This window comes from Lissotriton vulgaris, chromosome 5, assembly GCF_964263255.1.
Source record: "Lissotriton vulgaris chromosome 5, aLisVul1.2, whole genome shotgun sequence".
In the NCBI taxonomy this organism is placed as follows: domain Eukaryota; kingdom Metazoa; phylum Chordata; class Amphibia; order Caudata; family Salamandridae; genus Lissotriton; species Lissotriton vulgaris.
This window is the reverse complement of record NC_141693.1, coordinates 418,735,900-418,763,694: the sequence shown is the minus strand read 5'-3', so window position 1 is coordinate 418,763,694 and position 27,795 is coordinate 418,735,900. Positions and strand designations below refer to the sequence as shown.

Genomic DNA, 27,795 nt, shown 5'->3' with positions numbered 1-27,795 from the left:
GCGCGGCCCGGGGACTGCGAGGGACAGCGTCAGTAACATCAGCTGTTCCCTCTTCCCGCGTGAGCCGCGCCCCCTCCCAGTGCCCCGCCCCTTCCCTACACCTCACCTACTTAAACAGGGCCTCCCACGCGCATCGCGGGACGCGCGCGGGCGAAGCACGGGCGAAGCCCGGGCCAAGGGCGGGCCCGTTGTTGCCCGTTAGTGCCCGATAGAGACCGGACCGGGCCCTCCCTCTTCCACAGACGACCCAGCAACAAATAAGCATGCCGCCAAAAACTAGAAGTGCCTCCAAACCCAAATCTAAACATGCACAGGAGGTAGCACAAGTAACTGGCCCTATTGACCTTTTTATATCACGGGTCAACGAAACAATAAATCAAAGCATAGCCTTAATGGAAAAGAGAGTCTCAATGGACCTTATGACCGCAAACGCCAAGCGCTCATCACTCGGTGCTATAGCGAACGCTGCATCCCCAATTAATCTGACCTCCCAAAACAGTTCACTTCCAGTGCCTCTCCCAATCTCAGAACTTAACACCGTCCCCTCAGTAGTCGACCTGTCAGTCACGCATTCCGAGTCGGACCTTTCAATAACATCAGAAGACTTGGAAGCAACCCCCGACCTAGCTGGATGTCAAACCCAAGGAGATATCCAAACCACCGACAACCCGCCCCAGCATGGCGAGAGGGAAAGGGCAACATCGGAGACTCGACCATCACTCAGTGGAAAAACTCAAAGCTCACCCATGACCCATCCAAACTCCCCATGCTCCAACAGCATACTGCACATTCCTGATTCCACTCTTCCACACAAGGCAATTTCCAATAATAACACGTCCGAGCAATGTAAGACCTGCAGAATTACATCACAAGTGCTTACCACTACCAAAGATTTACTCTACCAATACCTAAAGCCTATCCAGCTGAGCATCAGAAATCTCGAAGCTCAACTGACAATAATATCGGCCACTCTCCTAGATTCAAATACTAGGATGGACGTAAATGGCCAGCGTAACACCTCACACCCACCAAGAAAGCAAAACCAAAAACACATACAGAAAACAGTCAATCCTTCAAACGCAACATCTGCAGCACAGAAGAACCCAAATCCACCGTCCACCACACCCAAACCAATAGCAAATAAGCCTCATCCCCAACAGGAGAAACCACCACAACAAAAAGTCCAGCAAGAAACTACTAAAGGCAAGACCACGACACACACCCCATGCCCAGCACAAAACCCAGATTCCAGTAGAATCCCCATAGAGAAACCCGATTCCCAGCCTACGAACCCACTACCATCCCAAAAAACATCCAAAAACGCATCGGAAACCACCCCGAAAAAACTCCCCACAGTTAGACGTCCAGCCCATCTGCCCCCTGAAGCTACTCCCTACACAATAGTCTTAACAGGAGTACCCGAGCTAGCAGAAGACACCCCAGAAACTGCATGGTCACTTAAAAACAAGGCCATGCAGTGGCTCAGTATAAATAGACCTCTGGAATCACACCCATCAGGAGGGATTACGTCAGCACGTAGGGTAGCCTGGATAGGCAAAACCAAGAAATCAATACGCGGTGACTGCATTATTGTAACATGCAGAGATCCCGCAACGGTAGACTACATCTGTGCCTGGCCACAACTCGAGAAAAAAGGGGGAATAGACGCCCGCCACCTTTCTCTTTTTTACCCCCCAGTAAAACAACACCACAACCTACCACCCTGGGAATGGCACCACCACCCCAAAGATCCACAAAACCAGGACCCATGGCGCCAAACACCATGGAGTCGGAGGGATTACCCACGTGAGTACCCAAACAGGGGGGGGCCCAAGAGAAAGGTATGCTGATGGCCAATTTCCATATTGGCATGATCGACCCTACCCAGCACACGAAGGCTGGCAGGGATTCCCGACCCAAAACCGATACGAGTGTCTCGATATGGTCGACTGACCATTTTCGGTCGATCTTAGCCAACACACAGTTGCCGCCTCATACCACCCAGTCTCTGATAAGCACCCGACAGCCTCACCACAATTGCCTGACACTCCAGAAGCACCAACGATCCAACTTAACAATCCTTTGACCCACACCTCCCCCAAAAAACTAGACATGGGCGAAAGATTATTCACTGACCAAGTTTCAGCCGCTGAAATCCCTACCAACCACAAAATACTACCCGCCACCTTGACAGACAATGAGGCCATGAATATAGGTATAGCTTTCTGGAACGTTGCAGGACTAACCGGGAAAATAACATGCCCTCAATGGCTGGAAATAGCAGGAAGCCACCAAATCTTGTGCCTACAAGAGACCTGGCGTACATCCCCCCTCCACCTAACGGGATACAAAACATTCTTCACCAAAGCAACGCCTAGCACAATGGGAAGACCAAAAGGTGGACTCATGATCTATTTCTCCAACACCATAGCAGTCACGGTAAAACTAACGAAAGAAACACCTACTTTTCAAATCATCCAAATTACCCACCAGACTACCGCATCGAGGAACATATATATACTCATAAATTATTATAACAACGCAGGTACCTTGGACTGCTGCACAAATCTAGATGAAATGATGGCTCACATATCCACACTACAAAGCGCGAACTTAAGCGCGACAATAAAATACATCTGGGGAGGCGACTTTAACCACCCATTATGCCCTAACCATAAAATCGGAATTTGTGGCCTGCAATCTGATTCCGGAAACCCAATCCCTCACTTCGCCCACACTGAAAGCGGAAATAAGCTAAATGAAATCTTGTTCACTCTGGACCTAGACTTTGTAAATGAACTAGTGGACCCAGCCCAGGAATTTCTACCCACCTTCCATGGGCGAGGCTACATGTCCACCATTGATTTTATCTTAGCCTCTAACACGTGTAAAAGTTCACTAAAAAATTACAAAGTAGGGTCCAGTCCAATCAGTGATCACTATCCCCTCAGCGTGGAGCTCATAATGGAGAAAGCGGGCCGCTCTGCAACTAAAACCAGTTCTCTTGACCAACAATCAATAACAATAAAAAAGAAGAACGGGTACGCCATCAAATGGGCGAAAGTCGACCCTGAAGTGACCTCGCAAAGGATACTTGAAAAAGCGCACCCCTGGTTAAGGGACTGTTTGTCCGCACAGGCCTCCCCTGAACTAATCATCACCTCTTTCCATAACATTCAAGGGGCAATAAGAGACGAGTTACTCAAACACATGGTAAACAAACCTAAACCCCAAACAAAAAGATGGTTTAACTCAGACTGCAGAAAGGCCCTCACGTCCTTAAAAGAAGCCCTTCGGCAGAAACCAAGAGATGCCCAATTAATTTCTCTCCGGAGGAAAACGTATAACGAAGCTAGGATAAACCGAAGGCTGCAGATAAAGAGAGATCTTTGGTGCCAATTACACGAAAGTGCATTAAAAAAGGACAGTATCACATTCTGGCAGACCATCAGATCACCTTTTCTAGATAATAACACCGATCCATACCATCTCGACGTAGCAGTAACCGAGAATGACTGGGTTCACCACTTTTCCAAAATCTTTGGCTTGCCATCTGACATACCTCAAACAGAACGCGAGGATGAAGCAGAGAAAATTTTTCGTCCCATTGAGCTGCGTTTCACTGTCACCGAGGTCAGAAAGGCAATCAAAGCGTCAAAAACTGGCAAGGCTCCCGGCCCAGACGGGGTACCTATGGACCTGTTCTTACACAACAGTGACTATTGGTCGCTAATAATAACCCGGGTAATGACTGCAGTCGCTGAAATCGGTCTCCTCCCATCATGGTCATCATCCACCCTCCTGCCAATATTTAAGAAAGGGGACCGCAACGATCCCGCGTGCTACCGGCCGATCTCCCTTCTGGATTCCACGGGCAAAATTGCAGGCCGACTACTCCTAGACCGATTACAATCCTGGGCCCAGGCAAACAACATCTTCACAGACCTGCAATATGGCTTCCAGAAGGGGCTCGGAACGGTGGAGCAGGCCTTAAACCTGACCCTCCTGGCCGGAAAATACGCTCACGCAAAAGAAGGAAAAATCTACCTGGTCTATGTAGACCTGAGCGCGGCTTTTGACTGCGTTCAGCACGCAAAGCTGTGGGAAATTATGTCCAATCTTGGAGTAGACCCACCGATATTGGCTTTCCTTAGGGGTCTATATACCAACGCAGAAGGCCGAGTGCGGTATGGCATCGGCGGCGAACTGTCACGCCCCTTTAAAATCACACGAGGAGTAAGGCAAGGGTGTGTACTGGCTCCCTTCTTATTCAATCTATACACCAACGGGATTGAAGAAGCTATGTTGGCAGGGAGTCAGGACCTCCCACAGATAGCACGCCGCCCTATACCCATCCTCCTCTATGCCGACGACTCGGTCATCCTGGCCCGAACAGCAAATCAACTTCAACGACAGTTGAATAAATATGTGACGTTTATGGACTCTTTGGGTCTAAAAGTAAATGCAAAGAAAACACTTACAATGATCATAGGACCCAAACACGGAACTTCAAGATCCATACACATAAATAACACCAAGCTGGACAAAACAACAGTATACCCCTACCTGGGTATACTCGTGGACGACTCAATGACCTGGCGTAAAGCCATTGAAGCCAGAAACCTCAACTTCCGTCGAGCAACATCAGCACTCTGTGCCTTTTCCAGGAAACTCGGCAAACCAGCTCCTTCCGAACTGTTAACGCTATACTATGCAAAGAGTCACAGCGTGGCTAGTTACGGAGCTGGCATCTGGGGATACGGAAGCATTAACCAACTACAGGTAACGGAGAATGCCTTTATTAAGTATGTCCTGGCCCTTCCCCAAAGCTCTCCGATTCTAGCATCACATCGAGAGCTAGGGATGGAATTGGTGACAGACACTATACGCTGCCAGCCCCTCATTCTATGGCATCGCATATGGTGCAACACAGAAAGCCATATAACACGCTCCCTCATCGCCGACTGCCTTAGTCTATCTCACTGGAGGAAAATTCCCTGGCTCAACTACATTTTTAAATTTTTTCAAGATCTAGACCGGGAGCAATATTTTCTTGATCCACCTTCAATAGAAGACATTTCAAAGAAACAGCTCAAAGAACTATGTATGGGCCACTTAAGAGAACTCCGCAATCAGGCTGAGATTGTAAAAACGCAAAATGGAAAAATCTGCCTATTGCAACCAGTGAAATTGATACAGCCCTACCTGATGTTCTTTCTTTCAAACTACGAAAAGTTTCTATTGACAAGGCTCCGGTTCGATCTCTTCTTCCGCTTGGTTTCATTTCCGGAACAGAACAACTGGTCTCGGAATTTGTGCTGTTGTCCGTGTGACGGTGTATCCAAGCAATCAACGGTCCATGTCACACTGTTCTGCAAATACTACAGCGCAGCCAGGAAAAAATGGATTGTTCCCCTTCTTCGTTCAAGCGGTCTTAGAAACACATATCCAGCTCTTGTTTATCTCCAGTCACCGGTAAACCCGCACGAAGCCAAAATGATATCGATGTTTTTAAAAAAAGTAATGAAAACCCGTCAGGGCATTGTTTTATAAATCTACAAACATGTGAATTTCTGTACAAAACTGATGATTTTTATAAATTGTACTTTTTATGATTATGCACATTTTTATAATCGAATAAAAGTTTATGAATTGAATGAATTGAAGTAATGCTTTACAGGAATCTTCATTGAAGTCAAATACTGAACAGTCTTACCCATGTGGGAGTTGCAGACCACTCTTTATACATCTTTAAAAAGCCTGTAGGGTATACTGAAAATTTTCGGAACTGTTTTCCCATGTTTAAAAATAATCATATGGAATTAGAAATGTCGCTGGTAACACTGGAAGGCTGAATCGATATTTTATGAAGCCTGTTTAAATGAAACAAAGCCAATAAGTCTCACCCAGACATTATTGGATTTGACAAAGCTTTTTTTCCTTCTTTTTACCAGATAGCCACCAATTGTGTGCATGTACGAGTGCTGGCATCATTGAATGTTTAGGTCTCGGCTAGCATAGACTGCGCACATGCGCAGTCTCGCTGGCGAGATTTTATGTTTTTTAGGAGCTTTCACTAGGGGGCTTTAAGCCCCGGCCCACTCTCCCATTGGCCTACGTCAACGTTTATGCTAAACGGTGGCCAGTCATTGGGAAAGAGGTTAGTGTGACGTACACTTTTCTCTTTCACAGACGGCACACTTGGAAGGGCTCATCTGAATTCCTTCTGCCGTAAAAGGTTTCTTATCTTTATGGGGCCAAACGCATTGCCCCATAAAGATAACAAACCTTTCACAGCAGACGGAAGTGAAAGCAGGCTGTGCTTGTTATTACTGCACACAGGGAGGTGGTGAAGTTACGCAATAAATGTAGTATGTTTTAACAAATTATAACGAACTAAAGAATTTTACTAATGAGATGTGTGTGATATACTCTGGCCTAGTAACTGGAATAGTTTAGTCTACAGAGCACCGGCAGTCGTTGGCCCTACAGACGAAGTGAAAGTGGGCATGCTTTGTTCGCTCTGAAGACCCTGAAACTTGGTGGTGGGTGGGAGTGCTTGGGAAGAGAAGGAAGATAAGAAATTAAAAGGAAGTTTTTAATAAATAAAAAAACGACAAAAATATATATATATATAGCGTTTGACAGCTCATAAAATGAACAAAACTTTTTTTCGTCACCGAAAGTAACGCTTCAGAAAATATAATCAGGCAGGCTGCTCGCTTGAACGCGAAGGATGGGTCCATGAAAGATGCGGGCAGATTTCAAAGGCCTGCTCCTTCGTCCTATAAACAATGTTAGGTGTGGGCGAGGCGGGCTTCCGGCGCCATAGAGCATCTTCAAGGAAGGACCACGGGGTCCGAAGGCTCACCGGCGAAACTAGGACAGGAAACCCGTGGAGGGTCGTACGGGAGGTGCAGCGCACCAGTGACAGCTGATTACAGAAAATAATTGCTTTAGCATGTCATTGTAATTACAGTGTGTGCAGAGGCTGGGAATGGATCCTCCCGTGGGGGACTAATGAGTCTGCACCAGGCAGCCTAGCAGTCTGCGCGTGCAGCCCCAGAGTGAGGACTGGGGCCGTCCTCATCTGAGGCGCAGGATTTTTATGCACAAACCGCAGGTTTTTTTGTTTTATTTTTTTCCAGTTCTTTTCAGACAGATAAATCATTTGCGGGTGATTTCTGAAGGTCCAGGAGACGGACAGGGTGACATGAAGAAGCCAGAAAGGAAGGCGAGGCAGAAGGACACTAACCCTGCAAGCCCCGCTGGAGGCGTCAGCACTCCAGCGGCGCCGAGCATGAACAAGAGCAGGCTGTGGGAGGGGCTCACAGATACACAAAGCAGGCTGATGGCCTAGTGTTCACATGGGTGCAAGGCATGGCACATCCCTAAATACTTTGTTTGGTCACAGCCCACCAGTGACAGTCACTGTCCGGAGCAGTCAGTTGTTAGTTACCGTGATGTACCATTTGTGAGGGTGAGTGCACCCAGCACGTGAACGAAGTACAGGCAGAAGGGCTTTGAGTGACTCTGTGAAACAGACTTTGAAGCAGATCCATATCAGACCCGGTATCAACCTTAATTTTACAGACAAAATCTGATAGATTTCGGCATACTGACGGTGATGATTCACAAGGTAATCCAGGTCAGAGATGCAGTCTGTGTTTACACTTCACATTCTTACTACATCTTGCACTCTCATGCTGTAAGAGCACTTGGGGTGTTTCTGTAGCTTTCTTAATGCCACATAGGCCTCCGATATGGAACATACTGTAAGTATAAGGTGTTCTGGGAAGGTGCTTATGAAAGGGCAAGACTAAGCGCTCTGGAGCGGAGACCGATGGCAGCAAGAGTTTCTCACAGTGCTTGTAACGTTGTCCTAAATATATCCAGCCTACATGCACATCCAGTCCTTGGCCTCTCTCTAGAGCACCCTGGGGGATGGGTCACATGCCCCAAATGGAATTGTGGAAAAGGGTGTGAAATATGTACACACCTGTCAGAAAATGGACTGCGTAAATAGAAAAGAAATGCAATGCTTACAGGTGAGTGGGTGGGTGGACGGTGTAAGGATGGTGACGAGCAGGAGATGAAATCAAGTACATGAACGAGAGTGAAAGATGGTGCTGAAGTAGAAAGAGGACAAAAGGTATGCAGATGGAAGATTTCAGAAAGATGAGAGGAGAAGGGAGTAAGTGTCTAACAGAGTGGGAGACTGCCCAGGAAAGTGCTGTGAGACCAGGAGATTGAGACACTCAGAAGAAGCCTGCACCTTACACCAACCTCTAATAATTAAATGATAGTCTGAATTTAAAAAATGAAACATTTTAAATTGTAACTATAAACAACAAAATCATTGTTAGAACTTACGGGGTGAGTAAAATTTGCATAATTTGATCCTTTATTAATCAAAAGAAAGATGGACAACACATGTTTTGTGACTATTATAGGATAAAATGTCTGCTTCAGGGCCAATTCAATTATTTAAGACTGGTTTACAAACTGTTCTCATATTTGTTAAGCAAAGGTACAGAGATAGAAGAAAAAACTGACGAGGACTAAAAACAAAACAACTGTCAATGTGTACTATTAAATAGATTACACTCAGGAGAAAATATATTTCTATAATCAACATAAAACATTAATATTAAACGAAAAAAATAGTGCAAGCTGATTTACTCAGCCTGAAAGGATACAAGTACTAAACAGAAACAGGAGTTAGAAGCAAGGACCGTTATTTGTGAATTCTCAATATTACAAATGCTCCTAAAATAGAAATAAGAAATATATATGTCGTAAGCTGGTGCTTCAAAATTATCGAATTAACAGCAACCTGATAAGTATTCTTTAAGTTAAATAAAAGGAGCACACTAAGAAACAACGCAGAAGAGCTGCTGCAGAATACCTCAAACTTCATACTTTAATCGGTTAAACTGCCGCCTGATTTTACTATACCGGTCTATCTTCAACAGTCCTGTAAGTTTGTGTCTGTAAGTCATTTTTTCAGCGAAACAAAATCGATAAATGAAGCTCTGGTGTTATTCTCTTGTTACTAGTACATACCTTAGCCAGAAATCAAAAAACATACCACTGCTACTAAAACCAGTGAGCTTAAAAAACAAGCATTAAAAATGCAATAGGTCTCGCCTTTGATTAAGTTAAAGCCATTTGCTTTGCTAATGTATAGCAAAGCAAATGGCTTTAACTTAATGAAAGGCGAGACCTATTGCATTTTTAAGGCTGGTTTTTCTATTGATTTAAGAAAAATCATTTAATGATGGCACAGCACAAGCATGCAGGAAAGGAATGTGTGGCAGCAGACTAAGAGAAATTGCCCTGTACTAGAAACGGGCAATGCCATTTGACCGGGCACACAAAGTTCAGGAATTTGCTGTTAGAAGTGGCAAATAGGTGTATTTTAGCATACTACAGTCTTAACTCCATGGCTGCTAAGGCAATTCCCCTCCTGTGCTGGGAATTGTTGTTTTCCTTTATTTCATGACGAGCTGGGCTCGTCATCAGTGTTTGAGGAGGCTACACCATGACGAGCCCAGCTCGTCATGAGTGTGGAAGGGGTTAAAAGATATGGTGCATAAGCTCATATGTGGTTTTCCTGAAACAATCTGCTTGCTGTATCTGCTTCTACATTGTCTATAACTGGAAAGTAAACTAGGAATTATTGCAGGTTTCCGGCTATCAGCAACACCAAATCATTTAGCCTACAAAACGGAGGCCTTCTACCACATCCAAAACTTGCATGTCAAGGTAGTAGGTTTTTGTCATCTGCCAGTTTACCACATGATGGCTTTACTCGATTGGTAGACAGAAGCATTCAGGACCAGGAACATATCTCTGCACTCCAGCAGTCACATGTGGGCAAAAAGCTCCCCTATGGACCAAAGTTTCTTGCATTCAGAACTGAATCATCTGAGCTCCCTATACTGCAATGACACATCTGTCACAATAGATATTTAGATGGAAGATTCAGAAGGAATGAGTCATGATTAGCCTCTTTTGGATGGACTAACCATGTAAAGGGTAGTTTGTTGCTGTTGTAAGAGTTAATGTACGAGTTACTTACCTTCGGTAACGATGTATCTGGTAGAGACTAATCTAGCTGCAAATTCCTTCATGTAGAATGATCCCCTGGCGTGAGACTGGATCCAGAAACTTTTTGCCACAGCATCCCTGCGCACCAGGGGCGGGGCGGCCTCATGCGACTCCGCCCAGGTGTTCGTCCTTGTACGTGACGTCAGCGAGGTCACATAAGCCCCACCCCAGCGCCCCTACGTCTGTTTTCTTCCGAGAACTTTTCCGCACCACACCGCGTAGTCACCAGAAAAAAACATGTGGGAGCATGGGAACAGTGTGCGAAAAAGTATAAAAAGAGGAAGACACCATGAGGAACAGTGTAACACTGCAGTGTCCAAGGGCAGGGGCAGAAGGAAGAACAGAGCAGAGCGCTGAGCAGCCACCCTGCCAGTACGTACACAGCCCCCCCCCCTTTCCCCCGGAGACAAGGAACCTGCATAAAAAGTCATGACACATAGCAGGCCTACAACCCTCAACCAGAAACAAGGAAGGGGAGCCAGTCCCAAAACAGACAGGAACCACCAACCTCCGAGCCACCCCAGCATAGAGGGCAGCCACCCCAGCATAGAGGGCAGCCACCCCAGCATAGATGGCAACCACCCTCCAAGGAACAAGGGTGAGGCAAAACCAGAAGACCCCCAACTCAGAGGTTAGCAGAGGGGCCAGGACCCCTAGCAACAAGAGGAGGGGAAGGGAGAGGAGGGCAGAGACGGAAGGCAAACCTCCCCAACCTGGAGCAGCCAGAGCAGCGGGGCACAGGAGCACCGTAACCCCATCTTCCATAGAGCAACAAGACGGAGCCACCGTCAAGAGAAAAGAAGGCACTCACAGGAGACATAGCCCCCCCACTGAGAGGCGAGTGCCGAAGACCAGCCCAGGGGTCCTCGCAGAACGGGGAGGAAGGGCGGGCCGTGAAGGAATCTGCGGCTAGAATCGTCTCTACCAGATACATCGTTACGGAAGGTAAGTAACTCGTACATCTAATAGAGACTACTAGCCGCATATTCCTTCACGTAGAATAGATACCCTAACAATACCTATGGGAAAGGAGCGTGTGCGAAAGGACCCCACCAGGATGACAGGACAGAGGGTTCCATAAGGGACCAGACCTGGGGACCAGGGAAGTAACCTCGTTCCTTCCAGGCAAGAGGACCCCCACAAGTTGAACACCAGCAACCCGAAGAGGGATGTAGGAGGAAGAAGGGAGACTGAAGAGGCAAGCACACTCACAACACAGGAACCAAGGGCAAGGCCGGAGAGGCCGAAGCACCCCACTCCACCTCCAAGGCAACAGAGCTTCCATCCAATTCCAGGACAGGCAGAGGCACAAGAAGAAGAACAAGCCTAGAGGGCCCAAGAAAACAAGAAGAAGAAGCCTAGAGGGCCCAAGGAAACAAGTGAAAGAATGTGAGCCCACCAAGAGGGAAGGCAATAGGCCAGCCAGAACCGCTCCGACAGCCATAAGCCGCCAGAAGCAAGAAGAACACAGAAGCATCCCAGCTCTCAGGACAAGAGCAGGAAGGAGAAGAAATGCCCGCGCACACGACCTCAACAAGCAAGAGCAACATACAGAAACGCCATGGAGAACAGGCACCCGAAGGCGACCAGAACTCCCCAGCAGAGCTTAGCTATATAACAGCTACCACTACCCTACATAGGGTACGTTAAGTCCCAAGACATGGGAACTCTTTGGAAGAGCTTCCGCAGCAGTGGAAAAAACAAAAGTCACGGGGAAAACCACCCCCGCGAAGGCTTGAGAAGCAGCCCAAAGAAAAACAGAAGGCCTAATCTCAGGGCCAAGTCTGTGTAACAACTCAAGCAAAAACACACCCATTCAACAAGGGGCCGCCCAACAGCCAACAATGCCAAAGTCCCAGCAAGGAGGAGTAAATGGCCAGAAACCACAATCTACAGCAAGGGCAAACGGCCCAAGAAGGTCCAGAACCAGTTCAACTCAGCAGTAACTGAGATAGGGAAGGAGGAGGATAAGACGGAGCCCTGCCAGGAACCTTTGGACGGCGGTGTCAGCCGGGACCTAGAACAGGCTGCCATCAAACGGAAGATCAATGAGCCGCTCCCGAATATTTTCAGGGAACACGCGGTCCTGAAGCCAAGCATGGCGAATGAGGAAGCTATGGCCCGGACCAGCACCTCCGAGATGTCCAGAGCGGAGCGAAAAAAAATGCCGCTAGCTCCCGGCCATCCAACGCATGATGCCGTAAGTCCACCTGCACAGTATGTAGTGTATTTTGTAAAGCGCGCAGCTGCCCCAACGGGGCGTCCCGGCGCTGTATAACGCAGTGGAACCCTTCCTGGCTCTCCCTGTGAGATGCCCCTCCTGGGCACCCCCAAGGTGAAGCCAGGCATCCCAGTGTTGTAGGGGCCGTTGCGGAGATTAAGCAAGCTATTGCCAAGAGTTGCAACTTGGGACCCATGATTAGAGTACGCACCGAGGCGAGAATTATCGAGTCCGCAAACATTGAGCCCAAGACCCTGCCGCGTCGGGACTTGAACCTTGGTCCCGGGCCCGATCTCTGCTTCAGCCGCTCTAACCAGTGAGCCACACTTCTCCACAGGGGTGGCAGGAAAGACACGCCGGGTCACGTGGCTCCGGAAGGTGCCGGTGCAGAAGGTGTTGAGGCACCGGATCCCCTGAGGCGAGACGCTTCCAAGCCCCCCGTCAGGGAAGAAAGGAACAAACCCTCAAATGGAAGCAAGATCTCCCTCCCACCAGAGCCCTGGTGGAGAAACTTCAAAAGGTAGTTCGCCAGGAAATTAGCAATTGGGTCACCCAAGCTCAGAATGCCCACAGCCGTGGACACCATATGAGCGAAGGCCGCACCCGCCTCTGTAGGGCCCGAATTGCACGTGTGTTCATCTTTTAGTATCCAATCTCACCTTTGGCTAGTCATGCCTTGAGTTCACATATTGGCCTGTTTTGAATTGGGCCCTCTGACTTCCTAAGCACAAGAGCCCTTCCAAATGTGTTCTAAGACCATCTTTCAGTGCAGTATTTTCTACATAGTTGTTGCTCTAGTCAGTCAATCTTTTTCATGGTAATCCATGAATTTCAGAGTTGGATCAGATGGCAGGACATGGGGCTGCAACTTTTTTTTTTCCTGAGAGGTGAGTTATAATCTGAACAGTACGATTCTGATAATGGAAAATATCATAGGAGAATTCAACATTAAAGATCTGGATTACAGTCTTTCACGACAGGGATCTTATTTGCTAACTTCTATTCAATGTTATGTGCCAGGAGGCTCTTCTAAATCTGGGCTTGGCACTGCCCCACACAAAATGCACGTTCTGCTGGCCCCGGCAGTGGCCATTAAGTAATTAGTAGGATTCCTGGGGTCGATGAGCGGTGAGCTCAACCCTATGGCAAGAAGCCACGCAATAGAGGCAATCACGACCTTGCTGCAAGCCAAGGGGCTCGTAAAGAAACAATAAGAACAGGCCAAACAAAAATACAGAAGGATGACAAAGTGGTGAAAATAAAGCTCCACTGCATCGTCACTGAGATGGCCTCAACGCATATGCATCCAATGGCGGATCTGTGGGTGATTTGTTGCTCCAGTCCAGTTTTCTTCGCATTCTGGGACTTTCAGTCCTGTTTTATAATGTAACATGGGTACAAGTCCCAGAATTCAAAACAAATACTGCACCGAGCAGCACATTACTCATGGGTCTGGGAAACATGGCAGGGCTGAAGAGCCCGTGGCTAAAAATTCACATTGAGGCACCAGAGGCATCTGCTCAAGGCCACTATTAATTGTTTTGTGTGCAGCGATGTGAGCGAGCATAAAACACACGTGTACAGCAGAAGAGGCTGTAGCTACCTAGGGGAAACCTGAATAAAGCGAGTTTAAGAGCATTCAAGACCTCTGTGAAGCATCAGAATTTCACCAAGACTATTATTTTTGTTTTAGTAAACAATTCAAAATGGGGGTGAAGAACTTTACACAAAATTAGAAAGCAAGCATACATAATTGTCACAGAATATATTGTCTAATTAAGCTGAACATGACATCTGAATTCATTAGAGTAAGAATTATCATAAACGGAAATCAAAAGCGAATAACGATTAAAAAAAATTAAAAAAAAGGGGTTCCGACAATTTCATGGATGCTGCAGGTTACTTGCCAACCTTTCAACAGTCATGAAAATGTGAGGTTTCAGACGAGACCAAATATGTACCACACCAACAATAATTTTATTTGGAAGCCCATAAACCTGATCCAACTAGGGGTGTTAAAAGGACATCACTTTTGATGAATGTTTAAAATAAAGACATATTAGCAATCCAATGCTATAGGTATGGGTAAGAAACTTAAAACACATTGTATGGAACAGCAGCTAAGGAAAGGCAAATAGAGGAGAGATTCTCAATTTGGAATACTAATACGAACATTTAATACTTACAGATCCTGAAACTCTTCCAAGGATTTCTGTGGTGTGAACACACTGAGAAGGCCAATTATCTGTAAACAAGAAAAACAATGTTAGAAGCAGCGGTCCCGTCTGCCCAAACCAAAAACTGAAATGTAATCCTATCACTGTGCATACAATTCACATATCTGAGCACACTCCACTGCCTACTTTAGTCAAAACTGCATTCAAGAGGAAGTCAATAAGTGATTGTATAGGTGCATGAGGGTAGACTGGGTATGTGAACATGTACTGGGCACAAGAAGCAGCTTTTAAATAGACAAAGCTCTATCTGCGGTATGATTGATTTACTAAAGCCTATGAGATTGCACTCTCAAAATTATGGCAAATGAAGTGTCAATTGTTATTTGGATGACATACCTGGGCTTGTAAGGCTGCACATGATCTATGAAATCAAAACACCAGCATTTGGGTTGAAACTCTGGCATAAGATGATAGAACATGGGAGTGCAAAGCTATTACTGGTCATATGATTTTGTATCAGGTACATAATAAAAAGTTACCTACCTTCTTTAACAATCTTTCTGGTGGATACTTTAGCCACCTTCACATTCTTAAACTCCTTTAACATTCCAGGCTCCAGACAAAATGCGTTACTTACCTGTAACTGCAGTTATCCAGTATTGGTGTCTTTCATAGATTCACATGCCTGAATCATTCCCCGTCGTCGAGACGGGAGTCTCCGGTACATAGAAAAGTAATGTCCTATAGACATACATAGAGAATAGTAGGCCTAAAGGCCTCACCTTAGTAGCATATCCATGTCCTTTTGTAAAAAGGACCAAACTCTAGAGAAGAGCCAATCAGCTATCACCTCCCTCTAGAACCTTCCTGGCAGGAGCCTCAGTCCCTCAGATTTTCGTACGCACTAACCTAAGTAGGCGTGACACAGAGAGTTAGGTGAGTCCTTCCAGGGAAGGCGGGAGGGTTGCATGTGAATCTATGAAAGACACCAATACTGGATAACTGCAGTTACAGGTAAGTAACGCATTTCTTATCCAGTATTATGGGTGTCTTTCATAGATTCACATGCCTGAATCAGAGTAGCAAGCAATGCAGAGTGCACACTTCTGATGGAACAGCATATACAAGTCCTTAGATAAGACACATCATGCGAGCATGAACCATCATTAGACATCCACAATAAGTATTACTAAAGAAATGTGCATACCAGAGTAGGATGGAGGGACGGAGGAAGGCTCACCTTACTGAAATAGATGGCGTAACACTGCTTGTCCCACTGCTGCATCATTCATCAGCTCCGTATCCAGGCAGTAGTGCCTAGTGAAGGTATGCGGCGACTTACATGATGCCGCCCTGCAAATGTGAATGACTGGCACCCCTGCAAAGAGAGCCATAGAAGTGGACATAGCTCTCGTGGAGTGCGCTCTCACTTTGGAATGCAATGGCTGTCCAACTTGGACATGACAGAAAGCAATGGCTGTAGAAATCAATCTGGAGATGCTCTGCTTGGCAAGCGGTAGACCTTTCCTAGGTCTGCTGTAAGCTACGAATAGCTGGTTAGGTTTCCTGAATGTTTTTGTTTTGTCAATGTAAAACTTCAAGCATCGCTTGAGATCCAAAGAAAACAGCGATCTCTCAGCTGCCGTGCTTGGGTTTGGAAAGAGGGAACACAGAACCACAGGTTCATTTAGGTGGAAGTCCGACGGGACTTTTTAGATAAACCTTGGATTGGTTCTCAGGATTACTCTGTCGTTTTTAAACTGTAGAAAAGGATCCTGGATTGAAAACGCCTGTAGCTCACTGACCCCCCTTGCAGATGTGAGCGCCAGGAGGAGTGCTGTTTTCCTCGAGACATACTTTAGGTCAGCTCTGTGTACTGGTTTGAACGGATGTTTCATGAGCTGGATAAGAACCACATTGAGATGCCAGGTAGGTGGCAACATCCTTACTGGCGGGAAAGATCTGTATAATCGTTTTAAAAATTGCTTAATCAACCCGCTTGACCAGAGTGATGGACTCGTTGAAGTTCTTTTATAACGAGATATTGCTGCTAAGTGTACTTCAATGGAGGAGTGGGCTAGGCCCGACTGTGCCAGATGTAATAGATAAGGTAAAAGATGCTCCAGTGATGTGGAGAAAGGCCGAATTCCGAGATCTGCACACCAAACACAAAAGCGCTCCCATTTCAGGGAATACGTTTTGGTCGTGCTATCCGCCCTTGTTCTGGCAAGAATGTCTACAGTCTTGTGGAATATTCAGATTGTGGAAATCTCTGAACTCAGGAGCCAGGCGGCTAACCTGAGAGACTTCAGATTCGGATGTTGAACTTGATTGTTGTTCATTGTAAGCAGAAATAGATAATGCCGCAGGTGGACCGGCGGCTCGAGGGATAGACAGTGGAGCTCTGTGAACCAATGTTGCCTCGGCCAAGTTGGGGCTATTAAAAGTAAAGTACAAGACTCCACCTAAATTTTCCTGAGGACTCTGGGAAGCATCGGGAATGGCGGAAAGGCATACACAAAGACGTTGCGCGATGCGATGGAAGATGCATTCCCTAGAGACCCTGACTAGGGATGCCAACTTGCGGAGTGTGGGCATTTGGCGTTCATTCTCGTCGCAAATAGATCGATTTGCGGCGTGCCCCATCTGGAGAAGATCTGGTCGATAATTTGTTGATCTAGCTCCCTCTCGTGTGATGATGTTTTCTGCCTGCTCAACGCGTCAGTGAGCACACTGTCCGTGCCTGGGACATATTCCGCCCTTAGGGTTATATTGTGGAGTATGAGCCAATTCCAGATGTTTTTGCAACTTGCGAGAGTGTGTCAGCGAGCGTGGCCTTCCCTCTTTGTTGACGTAGTGCTTAGTCGTGGTGTTGTCTGTCCGGATGAGCACCAGGGAATGTTTCATTATTGGCAGGAAAGCTTGAAGGGCCAGGAAGACCGCCCGCAGTTCGAGCAGATTGATATGTAGTTTCTTCTCCATAGGAAACCACTTTCCGCTTATCTGTAGCTCTTACAGAAAAACTCCACAGCCTTTCAAGGAGGGGCCTGTTATGACAACATGAGGGGCAGCCGGAAGCAGGAATGACAAGCCTTGAGACAGGTTTTGAGATGACGACCACCATTACAGGGTTCCGACCATCTGAGGATGCACTTTTATGTGGTCGTCGAATGACCCTATGCATTGGACCCACTGCTTCGAGAGCACCTCCTGTAGAAGTCTCATTCGTAGTCGACAGTGAGGAATCAGGAGGATACACGATAACATCATCCCCAGGAGGGATTTGAAGAGGCGGACTGTCAAGACTTTCTTCGAGGCTACTATAGCAGCTAGTGCAAGGAGCTTGTTCATCCTCTCTCTGGATGGGAAAGCATTTGCTGACCTTGTGTCCCGGGTTGCACCTAGGAAACTGATGCACTGACAAGGTTGTAGGACCGATTTTTCCTGATTGAGGGTGAGACCCAAGCAATCGCAAAGCTTTAAACAGGCATTGGGAGACCTGGACTCGTCTTCTAAGGATGGAGCCTTGACCAGCCAGCCATTTAGATACAGAAAGACTTGGTGATGGCACTGTCTGAAATATGCCGCCACCGGGGAACGACATTTCGTGAATATGCGCGGTGCAGACTTGAGCCCGAAAGGCAGAACGCTAAACTGCAAGTGTCTGCCCACTACTGCAAATCGCAAGTACTTTTTAGGATTCCTGCGAAATGGGATATGGAAGTAAGCGACCTGAAGGACTAGGGACGCTATAAAAATCCTGCTCTTCCAGTAGTTGCAAGACCTCCTGGATTACCATGCGAAACGACTGCTTCTTTAGGAATTTGTTGAGGACCCTGAAGTCCAAGATTGGTCTCCACTTCTTGTCTTTTTTCTGGATCAAAAAGAAGCGGGAATAAAACCCTTTTCCCTTCTGAGGTGGAGGTACTCTCTCTATTGCTCCTTTCTACAGCATAATCGAGATCTCTCGTAGAAGCAGCCCTATATTTTCGCTGTCCTTTACCTTGAAAGGACGACTTCCCAAAGGAGGATTGCTTGTTTTGCTGTTGTTGGCGCTGTTGGTATTGCGGTCTACTCTGGCCAGAAGAGCAGGAAGACTTGTATTGATAATTTCCTCTGTAGGAAGACCGTCCTCTTCCTCCATTTCCACTAAAGGACTGGTTCTTATACTGAAGAGTGCCCAAAGTTCTCGCAGTGTCTGCTTCGTTAATTGTTTGTGCCAAATAGCAACTGGCTATCATATGGCATGTCCAAAATCTTTGTTTGCACCTCAGGAAGAAAAGAACCATCCTTGGAGCCGCAGACTGCTACTCCAGACAACTGGTGGAACCTTGTGATAGCGATATTCATCGCGCAGTCTATAGTTTCTGACGCCGATGATTCCCCATCTAGCAGAATCCTCTTTGGATGAATCTGGCAATTCCGACAGGTATGGGGCTATGTGTGCCCACAATTGTCTATGATAGCGTCCCAAGAGCGCTAGGGCGTTCGCGGCCTTTACCATCATTGCCGACATTGAGGAAAACCTGTTCCCAATGTTGTCCACTCTTTTTCCCCCTTATCAGGAGGAAGCGACAAAGGGGCCGAAGGATTCCTGGAGTTGGCTTAGGATATCCTGTTAAACACGCCGGTGCTGTATCTGGCGCCCTATACCCCTTCTGACTAGAGGTAATCGATAATCGGTATTGACGTTAATGCCTTCTTGAGAGGTTCTTTGAAGTCATACAAGAAGCAGTCCTGTTCTTGAGAGGCAATTGAGATCTTAAAACGTTTAGCAGCCTTCTCTACCACCTTATAAAAGATTCCAGAATTATCGGAATTTCCCTCGTCGACGAGATCGCAGTCATAGGCTATGCCGTCGTAGACGAGCAGTCATAGACGAGCAGTCATAGACGAGCAGTCATAGACGAGCAGTCATAGACGAGCAGTCATAGACGAGGCCGTCGTAGACGACGCCATAGACGATCCATCGTAGACGAGGCATTCAATGCCGTCGTAGAGGAGCCATCTTAGATGAGGCTGTCGTAGACAAGGCCATCGTAGACGAGGCCATCATAGGCGAGGCCATTCTAGACTAGGGCATCGTTGACGCCGTAGGCAAGCCTTCGTAGACGAGCAGTTATAGACTAGGCCGTCGATGGCGATGCCGTCGTAGACGAGCCATCGAAGAAGAGCCCTCGTAGACGAGGCCATCGTAGACTAGGCCATCGTCGACGCCGTAGAGAGGCCATTGTAGACAAGCCATCGTAGATGAGGCCATCGTAGACAAGCCATCGTAGACGAGGCCATCGTAGACGAGGCCATCGTAGACGAGGCCATCGTAGACGAGGCCATCGTCGACACCCTAGACAGGCCGTCGTAGACGAGTAGTCCTAGACGAGGCCGTCATCGACGAGCCATCGTAGACGAGCCTCCGTAGACGAGACCATCGTAGACGAGACCATCGTAGACGAAGAGGCTGTAATAGGCAATGATGATGGTTTTTTCGTCGACGATCCTGTTGACTAGGTTGGCTTCTTAGTCTTTACCTCAGAAGGTATAGAAGACGCCTTTCTGAAGGGTCCTATGACCAGAGGAGGTGATTTTGACGGCTCAGAAGTCGTCTTTTTTACATGATTTTTCTCCAAAACAAAGTCCTTTACTCTCCTTTTCCACAGAGTGAGATTTTGAAGGACTGTGCCCAGAAGACCCATGAGTGGTCTTTGAGGGCCTTCTCAGGACGGTCCCCTAAAGAATGAGTCTGAGGAGATTCTCTTCTCTTTTGAGGTCTCCTAGACGTTGAGGACAACGCCTCATCACGGCCACTGGAGAAAATAAAAAACCTCCTTTCTGGTCTTAGTGTCTCAAAAACTTACTTGAGAAAGTGTGACAGACCTTGCAGTCTTTGGCCTGCGGTATAGACAGTAAATGCAGTCGGTGTGAGGATCAGAGGCAACCTCTTCCTTACCAGACCTTCTTTAAAGAATGTATTTGAAGATAATCCATAGTAGAAAAGAATCCTTGACAACAAAGTCATTTAATGAAGTGAAAAAACACAGAATCTGAGCAGAGCTCAGAGGAGACTCCCTTAGCACAACGTGCGGTAGAAAATCTGAGGGACTGAGGCTCCTGCCAGGAAGGTTCTAGAGGGAGGTGATAGCTGATTGGCTCTTCTCTAGAGTTTGGTCCTTTTTACAAAAGGACATGGATATGTTACTAAGGTGAGGCCTTTAGGCCTACTATTCTCTATGTATGTCTATAGGACATTACTTTTCTATGTACCGGAGACTCCCGTCTCGACGATGTGGAATGATTCAGGCATGTGAATCTATGAAAGACACCCATAATACTGGATAATGGACCCGAATACTTTCAATAGCTTTGCCCGCAATTTGCTAATTTTAAGGAGCACCCTAGACCACGCCCCCTTAGGCACCTAATGCCGGGCTATAAAGCCGGCCTGTCAGCGCATCCGCACAGCCGCTTGATGTGAAGGCAAATGCTACTTACCAGTATGCATCTGTTCTTGGCATGTAGGGCTGCTGACATTCATATCTTAGCATAGATCGCCGCCTAATGTTGGGTCCGGATGTTTGCACCTTGTTGTCCTGGAAGAGTCTTAGAAGTATCACGAGATAGGTGCCTCCTCCCCTGGACTACAGTGTGCATGGGCATCTTCTCGTTCTTCGTTCCGCAGCTTGTTGCTTAGCTTGAACGTCAACACAGTAGTGTTTAGTGAAAGTGTGTATGGTAGACCATGTAGCTGCCCTACATATGTCTTCTAAGGGAATATTTCCTAGGAAAGCCATGGAGGCCCCCATTTTACGCGTTGAGTGGGCTTTTGGGGGAACTGTTAAAGTGCGCTTTGCCTTTTGATAGCATATTTGAATGCATTTAACTATCCATCTGGCCCTTCCCGACTTGAAAATAGGATTACCCTTAAGTTGTGGTGAAAAAGGGCCAAATAGTTGCTTTGTCTTTCTGAATGATTTTGTTCTGTGAATGCAATATAACAGAGCTCTTTTAACGTCTAGTGTGTGTAGAGCTCTTTCAGCCACGGATTGCGGGTTTTGAAAGAAAACTAGCAATTCTATGGACTGATTGATGTGGAAAGTGGATATAACTTTTGGCATAAACTAAGGGTTTGTACGAAGCACTACTTTGTGGTGTATTTGCATATAAGGTTCCTGAATAGTTAGTGCCTGTAGCTCACTCACTCGCCTGAGGGAGGTAATAGCAATTAAAAATACCACCTTCCAGGTTAAGAATTGTAGTTCACATGAATGAAGTGGTTCGAAGGGGGGTGGCATGAGTCTGGTAAGTACTATGTTTAAGTTCTAGACTGGAGAAGGTGGATGCTTTGGAGGGATTATTCTTTTAAGTCCCTCCATAAAAGCTTTGATAGGTGGGATTCTGAATAGGGACACATGTTGCCTGTTTTGAAGATATGCTGCTATAGCAGCGAGGTGTAGCCTTATGGATGAGTATGCTAGGTAACATCTCTGAAGATGTAGCAAGTAACAGATTAAGTTGTGGATGGAGGCATCTAATGGATTGATTTGGTTATTATTACAATAAATTACAAATCTTTTCCATTTAGCTGCGAAGTATGCTCAGGTAGTGGGACGCCTTGCTTCCTTGATAATGTTCATACAGTCTGGAGGCAAGTTAAGATATCCGAAATCTAAGACGTCCGGTTCATCTGATTGGGATCTAGGTGCCTGATTTCTTCATGGTTCTGTGTTAGTAGTTGTGGCGAGAGGCGCAGTCTTTGGTGAGGAACCACTGAGAGTTCAAGAAGCGTTGTGTACCATGACTGTCTTGCCCATGTGGGAGCAACCAGGATCATTGTGAGTGACTGTTGCCTTAGTTTGCGTACCACTAATGGAATCATTGGGGTTGGTGGAAAAGCGTATGCAAATCTGCCGGACCAGTTCATCCATATCGCATTGCCTTGTGACAACGGGTGTGGGAACCTGGCAGCGAAGGACGGGTATTTCGAATTTTCGTTTGCAGCAAACACATCTATGTCTGGATGTCTCCACATTTGGAAGAATGGTTGGAGAACGTGAGGATGAATCTCCCATTCGTGTACTTGCTGACTGTGTCTGCTTAGTAGGTCTGCTATCTGGTTGTCTATTCCTGGGAGGTGTTCTGCCAGGAGATAAAGGTTCTGTGGAATTGCCCACTTCCATGTGCTCTGTGCTAGGTGAGATAGTTGCAGAGAGTGTGTCCCCCCCGTTTTTGGATGTTGTACATGGCTGTCATGTTGTCCATCCGGATTAACACATCCTTGTTGAGCAAGTATTTCTGAAAGGCTCTCATTGCTAGGAATACTGCTAGTAACTCTAAGTGGTTTATATGTAGTGTCTTTTGTTTGACTGTCCAGAGACCTTGGACTGTATATTGAAGGAGATCGGCTCCCCAACCTGTCAGTGATGCGTCCGCTGTTAATACTACCTGTTGAACCGGTTCTTGGAACAGTCGCCCCTTGGACAGGTTTTGTGGGTTCCACCACTGCAGAGATCGGTAAGTGCGACTGTCTACCAACACTAGGTCTTTTAGTTGTCTTTGAGCTTGGTTCCACTGGCGTGCTAGACATTACTGTAAGGGGCGCATCTGAAGCAGAGTATGACGGACGATGAATATGCAGGCGGCCATCATGCCTATAAGCTGCATGAACACTTGAGCTGGCAGGGAGTGTTGTGGCTGAAATTTTGTAATGAGAGATTCTATGTTGGCTATCGTGGCTGGATTTGGATATGCATTTGCTACGGAGGTGTCTGTTGTTGCTCCCAGATATTGCTTTATGTGGGAGGGTTGTAGATGTGATTTTGTGTAATTTATGGAAAATCCTAAACTGTGCAGTAGCTGGATTGTCTGTGAGGTATGGCTGACACACTGTGCGTATGAGTTGGCTTTTATGAGCCAATCGTCGAGGTAGGGGAACACATGGATGTGTTGCCTCCTGAGGTGTGTTGCTACTACTGCTAGGCATTTTGTAAAAACCCTTGGTGCTGTAGTTACCCCGAAGGGGAGAACTTTGAATTGATAGTGCTGACCCTCTATTGTAAACCTGAGGTATCTCCTGTGAGCCGTATGTATGGGGATGTGAAAGTATGCATCCTTGAGGTCTAGCGTGGCGAGGAAGTCGCCTTGCTGGAGTAGTGGGAGTACCTGTTGTAGAGTGATCATATGGAAATGATCTGAGAGTATGTATTGATTCAAGGGCCCGAGGTCTAATATTAGTCTGAAGGAGCCGTCTTTTTTGGGAATGAGGAAGTATAGAGAGTATACCCCTGTCCCTTGATGTTGTAATGGGACTAGCTCTATGGCACCCTTTTCCAGCATGGATAGCACCTCCTGTTGTAACAGCGTGATGTGTTCTTTGGACATTGGACGTTGTTTGGGCGGTAAGTTGGGTGGAGTAGAAGTGAGTTTCAGGCAGTAGCCATACTGGATAATTTGTCTCACCCACCTGTCTGTAGTGATAGCGTTCCAGACTGGTAGGAACTGTGTTAATCTGCCTCCGACTGGTGTTAAGTGGTCTGGAGGGAGTGTGAAAAAGTCACTGTTTGTTGGCGGTGGAGGCTCGGGTGTTATTATTACCACGTCCTCTGCCCTTGTTATTGTTCCCTCTATAACATTCTCTATTGGAACCATTATTAAAGGTGCCTTGTGTAGTGCTCTTGAATGATGAAGAAATTTGGGATGTGTTGCCTCTGCCTCAAAAGGAGGACTGACGAAAGGAGTTCCTAGACTGTTAAAATTGAAGTGCACCAATCGACTTAGCAGTGTCAGCATCTTTTTTCATCTTTTCTAAGATGGTATCAACCGCAGGGCCAAATAAGAAATCTTGGTAAATGGGTTGATTGTAGATTGCACTTCATTTTTAGGTCTCGGCCTACGTAGGCTGCGCTTGCGCAGTCTCGCCGGCGAGATCCTATGTTTTTCAGAGTGGGGCTTGAACCCGCCCCTCTTCTCCATTGGCTGGCTTCCTAAACGGAGGCCAGCCATTGGAGAAGAGGGGCATCTGTCCATTTAAGCCCTGTGTTTTTGGGATTGAGGGGCCTGTTTTTTAGGATCTTTCTCTCCTCTTCCCATTGGCTGGAATTTTACATTCCAGCCAATGGGAAGAGGAGAGAACGAAAAACACGCCCCCGAATCCGAAAATGACGGGGCTTTTCTGAGGGTCATTTCTGCGGAGACAAGCAAGGGAGAACGTCCGAGTACTCCGCCACAGCTGGTGAGTGCACACGCTGGTAATAAATTCCGAGATCCTTGTCCATTGTAGCATACTAAAGATATTCCGGGGTGAGATTAGGCGGGCGGTTTTTATCACATTTTAGGATGTCATCTGAGGTTAAATCCAATCCTCCCTAGTTCATGCAACCCTCGGGATAACATAAAAGCCATATTTCGACGCCAGGCGAAGGGATTCGTTGGAGTCTCCGGCGCTGCAGTCGACATGGACGTGGAAGAAGCAGCGTGTGTTTTTTTTTATTCGTATACGGCGTGCATTTACTTCGGAGAGCGCACAAGCAGCCTCAAGGCGCTTGCAGTCTTCCTCAGTGCCTGCTTCACAGGGCCAGTCGACTCTGCATCACGAAAGCCTGGGAGGAGCCTCGCTTTAGAAGCTGGCTAGTTACTCCTTTAGCGCGGGTAAGGGAGAAATGTCCCTTGCAGCCGCCAGATCCGCAGTCTAGCTGCTCAAGCCCACCGAGGAAGCCAGATCGATGGGGCGGAGGGAGCGGGGGTGTCACCCACGGGGAACTGCACTCCATTAAACAATGATAGTGTTAAACTATGTGTTGTTACTCGTCAGCTGCCCCTCTGGCGGAGATATGCACTGAGGGGGCTGTGTGGTTTGATCAGTAAATGCTCCTGTCTCAAGTATATCCCTTCCTCAGTGAGGGTCGCGCATGGTTCCGAGATAGGTTATCTATAAATGTGCTTACACGAGGCCTCCTACTGAATATACGGACGTGGTGGGCGGTAATGTGTTTTTATGTGGCGTTATTTTAAGTACTCGCTTCGCTATGGGGGACTGTAGAGACGTTTGTATGCATTCACTTGTCTCTATGAGCTACGCTTATTATTATTATTATTATTATTATTTATTTTTATAAAGCGCAGTAGTCACCCGGAGGTATCCCAGCGCTGAGGAACCCTAATTCACTAAATCTGAGGAGCGGGAGCTGAGGCCGGAAGAGAGGAAGGATGAAAGATCAAAAACTGATTTAATAGTATCCTCGGTTGTTTTTCAGAGCCTCAGAGTGTATGCTGTGGTGGGGCTTGGGGTGAAGACTCGTCGTCCCTTTCCTACGCTTTGTGGCTTACATGCTACAAATCTGTCTGTTGTCGGTTCAGTCGCACTTCACCAACCGATAACATTCTCGAGCTTGTGGCTCACTTCTCGGGTATAATGATGTGCACCATCTTTGATGCCTTCCTTGCGCAAGCCACAGTGATCTTCTCAGGGGCCCGTTTGGCACATTGGTGCTTTACACGTCTCACACTATCCATTTTTCTGTGGGATACATGCCAGTATGACGTTTTTATGTCGTCTGTGCCATTACAGGGACAAGCTGCTAGCCCCACCTCACAAAGCACCGTCCAGACCGAATAACCAGGCCAGGTTCCCTCTGTGTTCCCCTCTGCCAGCATGGGCGTCTGCAGAATTTTTTACGGGATTGGCATTTTGACGTTATTCACCATGGCAGGCACCTTCTTCCCACCAGCACAGGGAAACTCACAGGAACACTGGAGGGAATCGTAGGAGCAGCATAGGGAATTCCACGGGAGCACAGCCTGCACAGGGGAACTCACAGACTATGGAAGCTCACAGGAACACCAGAGGGATTCACAGGAGCAGCAGAAGGAAACTCACTAGAGGGAATCGTAGGAGCAACGGGGGGAACCCCCCAGGAGCGCATGGGGATTCTCAGACAGACTAGGATAGCTCACAAGAACACTGGAGAATTGTAGGAGAAGCAGCGGGAACCTCACAGGAGCGCATCGAGACTCATAGAAACAGCAGAGGAACACTGGAGGGAATCGTATGATTGAGCAGCTGAGGCAATCCACAGAAGCAGCACTGGCAGCGTTACATCGGGGGTCCCTTCGTCACATCTGGTATTGCTCTATCATTGCACTTTCTAACAATCTACGTTTCCGGTTGGTCTCTAACATCACGCGGCTGAGTTGGCATGCTGGCTTCAGGGATGGGGAGCGCGAGTGTGGGGGTTGCATACATGCAAGGTGGTGGCTACTCACATATACTCGGACTATCGCGAGTGGGGATCAAACAAACAACCCTCTTGTTCCTCTTTGGGGCCAGAGATTGCGCTCGTCAAGCACTGCCCCGTGTTTGTTCAAACACTTTGTCACTGCTTTCTTTATCCATCTGTGTCCCATTTGTGCCTTGCCCTCTATATTGCTCTGGTTGTTTGTGTTCAGCAGTGCTGCCCAGGGCGCCCCTGTATGTGCTCAGTACCACCACCCCGTGTGTGTTCCGCTGCACCGCTCTGCCCCGTATGCTCAGCCAGTGTGTGTGTGTGGCTCTGTGTGTGTGTGTGGCTGTGTGTGTGTGTGGCTGTGTGTGCGTGTGTGCATGTGTGTGTGTGTGGCTGTGTGTGTGTGTGTGGCGCTGTGTGTGTGTGTGTGGCTCTGTGTGTGTGTGGCTCTGTGTGTGTGGCTCTGTGTGTGTGTGGCTCTGTGTGTGTGTGTGGCTCTGTGTGTGTGTGTGGCTCTGTGTGTGTGTGTGGCTCTGTGTGTGTGTGTGTGGCTCTGTGTGTGTGTGTGTGGCTCTGTGTGTGTGTGTGTGGCTCTGTGTGTGTGTGTGTGGCTCTGTGTGTGTGTGTGGCTCTGTGTGTGTGTGTGGCTCTGTGTGTGTGTGTGGCTCTGTGTGTGTGTGTGGCTCTGTGTGTGTGTGTGGCTCTGTGTGTGTGGCTCTGTGTGTGTGTGGCTCTGTGTGTGTGTGTGGCTCTGTGTGTGTGTGGCTCTGTGTGTGTGTGGCTCTGTGTGTGTGTGTGGCTCTGTGTGGGTGTGTGGCTCTGTGTGTATGTGTGGCTCTGTGTGTATGTGTGTGGCTGTGTGTGTGGCTGTGTGTGTGGCTGTGTGTGTGGCTGTGTGTGCATGTGTGTGTGTGTGTGGCTCTCTGTGTGTGTGGCTCTGTGTGTGTGTGGCTCTGTGTGTGTGTGTGGCTCTGTGTGTGTGTGTGGCTCTGTGTGTGTGTGGCTCTGTGTGTGTGTGGCTCTGTGTGTGTGTGGCTCTGTGTGTGTGTGGCTCTGTGTGTGTGTGGCT

The 27,795-nt window shown here is 47.3% G+C and overlaps 1 protein-coding gene across 4 annotated transcripts in view; it reads right to left on the bottom strand.

The window, feature by feature from the left end:
- MAPK8 (mitogen-activated protein kinase 8) overlaps nt 1–27,795 on the bottom strand; it is a 585,436-nt gene that overhangs the window by 318,030 nt on the left and 239,611 nt on the right. For all 4 annotated transcript variants that reach the window (XM_086921791.1, XM_086921790.1, XM_086921789.1 and 1 more), the window contains exon 5: nt 14,521–14,579. In XM_086921791.1, the coding sequence (XP_086777917.1) occupies nt 14,521–14,579 (59 nt within the window). The remainder of the gene's footprint in view (nt 1–14,520; nt 14,580–27,795) is intronic.